This window comes from Arachis hypogaea, chromosome 20 (assembly GCF_003086295.3).
Source record: "Arachis hypogaea cultivar Tifrunner chromosome 20, arahy.Tifrunner.gnm2.J5K5, whole genome shotgun sequence".
In the NCBI taxonomy this organism is placed as follows: Eukaryota; Viridiplantae; Streptophyta; class Magnoliopsida; order Fabales; family Fabaceae; genus Arachis; species Arachis hypogaea.
The window spans coordinates 17,027,837-17,038,631 of NC_092055.1; the positions used below are offsets into that span (position 1 = coordinate 17,027,837).

General features: G+C 32.0%; 1 protein-coding gene across 1 annotated transcript; it reads right to left on the minus strand.

Moving 5' to 3' along the window:
- Positions 1-1,086: 1,086 nt before the first annotated feature.
- Positions 1,087-1,656, minus strand: LOC140182976 (protein MAIN-LIKE 1-like). The gene is made up of 2 exons (XM_072230962.1): positions 1,540-1,656; positions 1,087-1,458 (listed from the first exon to the last, which is right to left on the minus strand). Exons 1-2 carry the CDS (start codon positions 1,654-1,656, stop codon positions 1,087-1,089), a joined length of 489 nt encoding a protein of 162 aa, XP_072087063.1.
- Between the last annotated feature and the right edge of the window lie 9,139 nt (positions 1,657-10,795).

The following is a 10,795-nucleotide window of genomic DNA, read 5'->3' on the forward strand; positions in this document are numbered from 1 at the left end:
AAATGCCACGGCCGTCCACTTTGGATTCAGGCCGACGTACAGGAGGGTTTGGATGGCGAAGCAGAAGGCTGTTGCCATCATCTATGGTGACTGGAATGAGTCGTACAACGAGCTCCCTAGGTGGGTGTTAGGAGTCCAGTTGACCATGCCTGGATCAGTAGCAGTCCTTCGGACATGCCCTGTTCGAGTTGGGGGACAGCTCGACGAGTCTCAAGCTTATTTTCACAGGCTGTTCTGGACGTTCCCACCTTGTATCGAGGCATTCCGTCATTGTAAGCCGTTGGTGAGTATTGACGGCACCCATCTATATGGCAAGTATGGGGGAACGTTGCTTGTCGCAATTGCACAGGACGGGAACTCCAACATACTGCCCGTGGCATTTGCACTTGTCGAGGGTGAGAATGCTGAGTCGTGGTCCTTCTTTCTCTCTCACCTCTGTCAGCACGTGACACCGCAGCCAGGTCTGTTAGTTATTTCGGACAGGCATAACAGCATCAAGGCCGCACTTGAGTCTCCTGATGGGGGATGGCTACCTATGGCTGCATACCGTGCATTCTGCATTCGACACGTAGCAGCTAATTTCGCCCTCACCTTCAAGGGCAAAGATGCTCGTAGGCTTCTTGTGAACGCCGCATATGCCAAGACCGAAGTGGAGTTCGATTACTGGTTTGACATTCTGCGCTCTGAGAACCCGGCTATGTGTGAGTGGGCAGACAGGATTGAGTATTCGTTGTGGACACAGTATTGTGACGAGGGGTGCAGATTCGGGCACATGACGACCAATATCTCTAAGTGTATCCTGATTGTATCCTGACCACCTGCATAGGAAATTAAACATAGTATTGCATTCATGAATGATTCTAAAAGGAATAAAGTTGCATGCGAAGTTGAAAATACATAAAATAAGGATAAATAGTACAATAAGATAGTGGTACCTCGAGCAAAGGGGCCAGCTAAACGCATCATACCCAGCAGGCCTAAAACTAGGAAACCGCCAAAAGATCCAAGACTGAAGTAACTGTAACGGCCCAGCTAACTTCACGACATGTCGATTGGTTACTCGGCACATGCACCGATACAACCATGCTAGTGCCGCGGACCCCAGCTATAGCCACCCATCTCCTCAAGCCGAGCCACAAACGGTAACCATCTGATGTGAATACGATTTCCAGACTTGTCGGCAAACAGCTGGGTGCCCAACAACATCATGATATAGGCACGGGCAAAGCGCCTGACTGTCTCCTCATCTGCCCCCTCGGGGCACTCTCCAAAGGTCTCCTGGAACCAGGTGCAGTTCACTGCGAACTTCTGTATCTGGTTCGCGGGGGGTAAATCACCGAGCAACTCATGGAACCACTGCCACACTGGCCTGCCACCCTCTATGTATACGTGGAAGTCTGTCAGGCAACCACTGACGTAACGGCCATCTACTGGCAACCCCAGCTGATAAGCGACGTCCTGAAGTGTGATGGTGCACTCTCCGAACGGCATGTGGAACGTGTGCGTCTCCGGACGCCACCGCTCCACGAAGGCACTCACAAGGGGCTCGTCCAATCTGAACCATCTGTCGTTCAGTCTCGAAAGATGGTATAATCCGGCCATCTGCAAGTACGGAACGTACCTCTCATCTAGTCGCATCCCCTGCTGCTGTCGCATGCTCGATATGCAACGCCGGGGCTGGGCATTACATTGACCACATAAATATTTCGAATTACAGTACCACTAACAAATAAAATTCACGACGTAAACGATTAACATATACCACTGGCAATAACAGATATAGTCAAACACTAACAGAATTTCTTACGAAAATCGCAAACATAGACCTCTTTTGGAAAATACATGCACAAAATAATGGTGGTAAACCACTGGCAAAACCATATACTAAAACCGCATGCAGAAAATCACTAACATAATCCACATGCAAATCCACTAAAGAAAATCACATGCAAAACCACTCAATTAACCACCTCCAATGCCACCACCCCAAACCGCTAACATAAACCGCTAAGAAAGAACAACCCTAAACCGCTAACATAAACCACCAAAAAAACCGAAAACAAAACCACTAGAAGAAATCGCATGCAATACCACTAGCCCAACCCACTAACATAAACAGCCAATAAAACCGCATGCAAATCAGCTAAAATAAACCACTATCAATACCGCTATCAAAAATCACTGACATAAACCAATATCATAAACCACTATCAAAATCAAAAACCACTAACCTCATCGTTGATCACCCCGGCGATATGAGCAACTCCATTCAGTCGATACAGCCTTCCCGGATCGTCCCCCATCGCCTGACTTTGCCGCTCCACTCTTCCTCAGACCGATTCTGGGTCGTTTTCTCTCGGATTTAGTGGGGTGTGAGAATGGAAAAGTGATTCGAATGACCTTGATTCGAACTCCTTATATAGGCTACTCCTTTGTAATTCGAATTTTATCGTTTCGAATTACTAATAGTTTCGAACATTGAGTAATTCGAATCAAGTTGATTCGAACTACCTTAAAGGCTCAATTCCCTGCTAATTCGAATTGATTCGATTCGAATTATATGTTTATAATTCGTTACATATCGATTCGAATTACGTGTTGCGAATTGCTTCGAGTAATTCGAATTAAATCAATTCGAACTACGTTGAAATCAAATTCGAATCATATTGATTCAAATTACATATATTTGGTCTTTGACGTATTCATGAATCGAAATTGCATTTGACTGATTTGGGTAATTTTAAATCCCCTTGGCTCATATAGGTTTTTTAGCCTAAATTTTATGGTGTATATAATTTGATGCTTAATTTTTATCTAATTTATTTTTTATAGTAATTTTTAAATATTTAATAATTATTTATTTTTATATTTTTAATTTTTTTGGTAAGTTAAGCAAACACTTTTAGGCATCATAGTAATTACCTTAATTGTTTGAGACGAAAGACATTTCGGTAATTAAATGCAAGGAGGGTAGAGTTGGAACTACAATGCAAAATGAAGTAGTATAACTGTATAAGAAAATTGAGAAAATTTTTTATATACACTATGTTATAAGAGATAAAAAAAAGAAGAAGAATGATTAAAGAAAAAAAAAAAGAAGAAGAAGAATAAAAAATGAATTGTTGTTAAACAATAGATATTAGATAATAGAATCTCTCAAAAATTGAATGAGTTTTTATTGTTAGAATTTAGATTGAAAAAAAAATGAAAAGATGGGATGGTCAATGATAATACTAAAAAAATTTATACTCTCTAATCTCTATAACGTGTCGTGGCTTTTTTCCTCTAGATATGTTCAATATTTGTAACTAACTAGGATTAGATTAAGCTCCTAACTTAATACATAGTTATAGAAATAGGTTATCACTATAATAAAATGAAATGAGATATGATTATATATACTCTAGTAAAATTTACGTTCAAAATTTTGATTCTACTTAATCAATTTTAAATACCGAAAGCGTTTCAAATAATATTATTTTTTATACCAGTTATCAATATAGTCGGTTACAGACTTACAGCATCTCTATACTTATTCCATTCTAATAAAGTCACGAAAAACAACTTTATGATAAAGACGTCTACGTGGTAAAATCTAAACCATACATTTTAAAGTCATTTTTTTACTTAAAACCATAACTTTTTATAAAGAAAAGCATCACCTAATGGAAAAAAGTAAATTAGAATATTTAAGAGAAGAAATAATTAAATTATCAAAATTAATAGATCAAAAACTAATGATTTTAACTAATGTTAACTGTAATGATACCGAATTCTTAAAATCAATACAAAATGATTTTTCTCAAAATCTTTATTTTACTATAAATTTTATTGAAGAACTTCAAAAACTTGAAAAAACTTATATTTCACACGGAATTTCTAAAAAATGTTATCATGAAAATGATTCCCCACATCTTTATCATACTTTTAACCCACAATTAAATTTTATAGTAGATATGCTTGAAGAAATATTAGTATCCATAAAATTTCAAAGAAATAAGGAAAAAGAGAATCCCAAAGAAGAAAAATTTCAAAATATAATCAACATAACAGAATTAAAAGTAAAACCACTATTGAAATTATGAATATTGAAGAAAAATTAGAAGAAATTATAATACTTTTTAAACAATTAAAAATGGCTCAAGAAAATAATATTATGGAATAGGGATTTCAAATAGAAGAAGAATTAGTAAATTCTGAAAATATAGAAAATGAAGAACACATCCTAGATTATTCAAGTGACGAAGAACCAGCAATTCCAATACAAGTAAAAAATAAAGCTGGAACATCTAAGGATAATCAATCTCAATTTAAATGGGAAACAGGTTTTGATAATTATGCTTTTAAAAAAGGGTTTATAAATAAAGATTCAAAATATACAAAAATATCATCAAAATACGTTCCTAAAATCCAGGAAATGGAAGGAGAAAGAATGCTCAATTTAGACTGTAAAAAGAATAAAAAAGAAATTTTCGAGAACTGGTTGAATTCCTTCTTATTAGAAGCCTTTACTAATCCAAAACTTAGTGAATTGTTTGGAAGAGATATTTGGAATTACATAGGGTTTCATACTAAAGGAACTGTAAGAGATTATATGACATCAATAGAAAACCAAATAATAGAAGAATTAGCAACAAAAACAACAGCCTATGATAAGATATTACATATAATGATGATTCTATATAAAGAATTTTTTGGAAAAAATATTATAGATCATAGACAAGAAGTCTATAATAAAGAATATCAAGAAGCAAAAAACCATTTAGCTAATATTCAGATATATGATTTATGTAATGTGGAGTCTTATACATGTGAATATAGAATATATTATTATAAATTAAAAGAAGAAGATAAAGACCATTATCTTAGTATGGATATAACAAAACTTCCATATCCTGCTAATGAATTTATAATGGGAAGATTTATAAGAGAAATAAATAGAGGGACAATTGAAAATAATTTTGGTGGAGCAACCTCTGTAATAAGAGAGGAAATAAAAGAACGTTGTATGCAAGAAGCGACTCAAAAAAGATTTACAAATATAATTAGAATTTGCTGTCAGGATAATGAAGAGATACCCCAAAAATATGGTTTTAATAAAAATTTTCAAAGAAAAAGAAAATATCAATTTAGAAAAAGAAAATACTATCCAAACTGGAGAAAAAAGAGGTATTTTAGAAAAAGAAATAACAATAAAAACAAAAGACAAAAAAATGACTATTGCCCAAATAAAAAAGAAAATTGTAAGTGTTGGTATTGCCAAGAAGAAGGACACTATGCAAATGAATGTCCAAAAAAGAAGGATAAAAAGGATCTTACCAAACAAATAGAAATTGCTAAGTCTTGTTTCATGGAACCATTAGAAGAATCTGATAATAACTTAGACTATATTTTTGAATATGTCTCAGAAACAGACTCAGAGACTGAGTAATAATGCCACATTTATTACTATAAAAATAACAGAAAAGTTTATAAATGCTTTCATAGATACTGGAGCAACACAATGCTTTGCTAGTACAAATATAAAACTTGATTGGAAAAAATTAAAGAAACCATTAAGAGTTAGAATAGCTGACAAATCAATACATAAAATTGACCAAAAAGCAGAGATGGCTGAAATATTTATTCAAAATTATAGGTTCATTGTTCCATCTATATATATGTTAGATTCTGGAATGGATTTTATCATAGGAAATAACTTTTTAAAGCTATATCATCCATTCATTCAAGAATTAACATATATAGTTTTAAAAGCTCCACACGATTTTTCAATAAATCAAAAATCAAAACGTATAAAAATACCAACTACTACTATAGATAAGATCTTAAAATTTAAAATATTTTCCATATTAGAAACATGTTATTTAAATTTATACTTTCAGATAAATATTCCAAAAAATAATCTTGAAATAAAGATAGAAGAACTTTTGGATGAAATTTGTGCTGAAAATCTTTTAGATATTAAAAATACAAATAAAGAATTAGTAAGCATTAAATTAAAAGATCCTACAAAAGAGATAAATGTTCCAAATAAAATTCCTTATTCCGCAAGAGATAGAGAAGAGTTCTCATTAGAATGTAAAGATCTTTTTCCAAAAGGAATTATAAGATTAAGTAAAAGTTCTCATGCGGCTCCAGCCTTTTATGTCGAAAACAATAATGAAATTAAAAGGGGAAAACGAAGGATGGTAATTAATTATAAAAAGATGAATGAAGCAACTATTGGTGATGCTCATAAACTTCCAAGAAAAGATTCTATTTTAGAAAAAATCAAAGGAGCAACTTGGTTTTCATCTCTTGATGCAAAATCAGGATATTGGCAACTTCGTCTAGACGAAGAAACAAAGAAATTAACTGCTTTTACTTGCCCAACAAAAGAATCAACAAGTGTGTTGCTCTATGAATGGAATGTATTACCATTCGGATTAAAACAAGCCCCAGGTATTTATCAAAGATTTATGGAAGAAAATCTAAAAGAGTTAAATGAATTTGTTTTAGTTTACATTGATGATATATTAACTTTTTACAAAACAGGATAGAGAAGATCATCTTCAAAAATTATTAATAGTTTTAGAAAGATGTAAAGAAAAAGGATTAGTTCTTAGCAAAAAGAAAGCAAGAATAGCAAAACAGGAAATAGAGTTCCTTGGATTAATTCTATCCACTCAAGGAAAGTTAAAACTTCAACCAAATATTTTAGAAAAGATAAATTTATTTCCTAATAAAATAGAAGATAGAAAACAATTACAAAGATTTTTAGGGTGTATAAATTATATTTCTGATCAAGGATTTTTAAAGAATATAACAGAATACACTAAAAACTTATTTCCAAAAATAAGTACTAAAAAAGAATGAAAATGGGAAGAAAAAGATAGTATGCAAATTCAAAGAGTCAAAGAATTATGTGAAAAACTTCTAGAACTTTATATTCCAGAAGAAAACGACTACTTAATAGTAGAAACAGATGCTTCAGACATAACCTGGTCAGAATGTCTAAAAGCTAAGAAAGCTATAAGAAGTTTGGAACAAGAAAAAGAATCACTAGATTCTAAATATTCCCCAAAGGAATTACTTTGCAGGTATATTTCAGGGACTTTCACTCCAACAGAACAGAGATATACTACTCATGAAAAGGAAACTCTAGCAGCAATTAAATCTCTTAAAAAATAAAAAATTGATTTACTACCCAGAGAATTTACATTAAGGACAGATTCAAGTTACCTAACAGGTTTCATACGATATAATTTAAAAGTTGATTATAATCATGGACGATTGGTAAGATGGAAATTATTTTTATTACAATATCCAATAAAAATTGAATATATTAAGGGTGACAAAAATGTTATTGCAGATACATTAATAAGAGAATGGAGTTCGTCTACAACGCATTAGATCAAGAAATTCAAAAATATGAGCAAGAGCTCGAAAAATGCAAGCATTGTCAGCAAATAAGAACACAGATCCAATCTCTCAAGAAGGACATTCAAGCAATGAAATCAACACAACAACCGAAACCATCGGAGTTCAGCCAGCTAAGCATGGTGGACAAGTCAGGTGAAGAAAAAATTTCAGAAAATATAACAATTGCTGAAATTATTAAAAAATTCACCCAGGATAAAAAATATTATGTAATTTATAATGGCCCAATGAAAGGAGTATATGATGCCTGGGAAAAAGCAGCACCATTCACACATCAATCAAGGGTAATTCATAAAGGAGGATTTTTAACACTGGAAGAGGCAAAAGAATCCTTTAGGGAATATAAAGCTCTTCATCCAGAGCAAACCCTAAAAAGAGCAGATAAAGCTCCAATTCAAACCCAGAGAACAGGAATAATAAGAAACATTCCTACAAGGGCTGAAATCAAGAAAAAGAAAAGGGTCTGTAAATCAAATCTCAGAGAAACCCTTAATATAGTCCTGAATTAGACTGAAGAAAAAAGGGCAATTTTGGGATATTATCCTATTGCCAAAGAACAGCTAACAAAGCTGGTTATCTTTTCAGATGCTTCTCCATCTGACACTTATCAGTTCTTCCAGTATGGATTAATTGATACAATTTTAATTTTTAATGATCTAAAAATTATTAGTGAGTTTCCTGCAGGATTTGTTGATACAGTAAAGAGATTTAAAAATATGATTGACAATGTAAATCCAAGGGATGTATCCCTAAAATTTACAAACAGTCAACCTATTTTTAATGAAGAAGAAGAATGCTTGGTTCTAGCACACCAAGTAATATTCATGTCCGTCTTTCCAGAAAATTTTCAACCAATTGATCAAATTCAAGATCTAACAATTTACAGTCATGAAGGAAGGCTAGCCAGCACATTAGCAAGGGTCTTTGAAAGAACTCAAAAAATAACAAAGGAATCTCACACAAGGATTAATTATAAAAGTAGAAATACTCTGCTCGTGTCCAGCAAAAGAAATGAAATTGAAGAAAGAGAGATGAGACTCTTAGTAGAATTTGAATCAGCATTCTACAACTTATCTGGACTTTTAGAAAAACTCTCTGAAGGGATAAAGAAGAATCTCTGCTATTTGATAAAAGATAGAGAAGACCACAAGTGCCAGCTATGTGCCTCAGAAATATCTGAAGAAAGCAATAATGAAACAGAATCAACCCACATGGTAAAAGAAGAGGACAATACATCTGAAGCCCACATGATAAAAGAAGAGGACAGTGCATCTGAAGCATCCCTCAACATTATTGCATAATGACGTAAGCGCTTAGGTCATAAAGCACCAATAATGTAGCTGGTGCAAGATAACAAACAATAACGTAAGCAATGACGTCATAAGAAGGGTAAGGATGGGAATTGTCCATTAGACCCAACTATTATAAATAGGTTGTTTAGGCAATTGAAGAAGGCATCAGAAAATAGAAAGCAGAAGGCTAAGAGTACTCATATGCTAGGAGAGCAAGGAGGAAGCTGTCGAGGCGATTCTATAGTCTGACAAAGAATTCCCTTAGGGAAAAATAGTTTTAAACTCCCCTCTGGAGTTAGTATCTACAATCTCCCCTCTGGAGATAGAAACATCTATTGTAAAATATACTAAATAAAGGAAGTTTTTCTCCAGAAAGGTACATCTTCATCCTAGTCTTTTAGTTATGAATTATTTAGAAAGTTTAGAATTAACGGAAGAATCTGATTATTATAGATTAACTGCTTTATTAGATAATGAAAAACAGGCTGTTTTAAAAACAGAATTAAATCTCAAATCAAATGAAAATTTTAATAAACAAAGTCTTTTAAAAGAAGTTTTTAATAGAAAAAATATAATATACTATAGAAAAATTCAACTTGAAGCCCCTATAAAGATAAAATCTGCCAATGGAGAACTTGAAATAGCTTTGATAAATGATGAAGAATTGAGTAAACAGATTGAAAAAATTAATGATCAACAAAAAAGATCTAAAATTGGATGGATTCATATTAGTACCATACAAGTCTTAATCAAATCTACATATATGAAAGGAATTAATTCACCAATAAGTTTAGCAATCTGTGACAAAAGAATTACTGATAACCCAATAGATCAAATAATTGGAATTGTTCATGGAAATTTGGCAAACGTAAATGTAAAATTTAATGCCCATCTTGGATATGCTAAACCTTTATCAACTGAAAATCTTGGAAGATCTATAAGTTTGGCTTATAAATTTCACAGAAAAAATTTAATGGAACAAAATGATGAACCATTTTCAATTACATATGCAATAAATTATGCTTTAACAAATAGCCATCATAGTATAATATTTAAAAACAGAGAAAGAATTTATGTCGATGAATTATTTCAGAAAATTGTAAAAATAGAAATACCAAAATATAAAGCTATTGAAAACCCAGTTTTATTACTAAAAGAACCATCAGGGAAATTGGTTTCATCGAATTTTCAAATAAGAGAATCTAAAATTAATAGCCCTTTAAGTTTATCTAAGTTAAAAATTAAAGAAGAAAATTCTGAAATAAAAGAATTAACAAAAAAAGTCAAAAAATTAAATGAAACCCTAAATACTAAATTATGACAATAAATAAAGAAGAAATATATGTAACATATCAAGACAAGAAACAAGAGCTTTTTGAAAGAGAAAATCGTTTGAATTATTTACAATTTTCTGAAATAAATCAAAGAGCATTTGAAGCTCTAAAAATAATCTATGACAAGTTAAAAAGAGAAGTTGAAGAGCTAGAAAAATTAATAGAGTCTCTAGAAAATAGTGATGAATCGATGATAGAGTTTGCAGAAATTCTAAAATAAATAATAAAGCATAAAAAGATTGAAAAACCAGAAAATAAAATAAAAAGAAAAAGGGCGAAAAAATTAAAAAGTAAAATAGAGGAGTATAAAAGGGAATTAAATAATCTTCAGATCGAAATTGATGATCTTATAATAAAAAGGATAGAAATAAGAATAAATATAAACAAGTTGGAATTAAACTTAAAAAATTTATAAATGCCTGGAAAACCATATTATGGCTTAAAAGAATTAAAGTTGTTGAAAGAAAAAATGGAGAATGAAGTTGAAAAATTAGAAATATATTTAGAAACAAGAGAAAGTGTAGAAATAAAAGAAGTTTTTGAGGATTTGAGAAATTATATTAAAGAAAAAGACAAACAGATAAAAGATTTTATATACAATAATCCATGCAAAAATGAATATCATAATTATGATAGAAATTAAAACAGAATTAAAAAACTATAAACATGAAATCAGAATTATAAATATACATCAAAGACTAGTAATAAATGATCATATAACAAATACAAGAGAAATAGTAGAAATGGTCA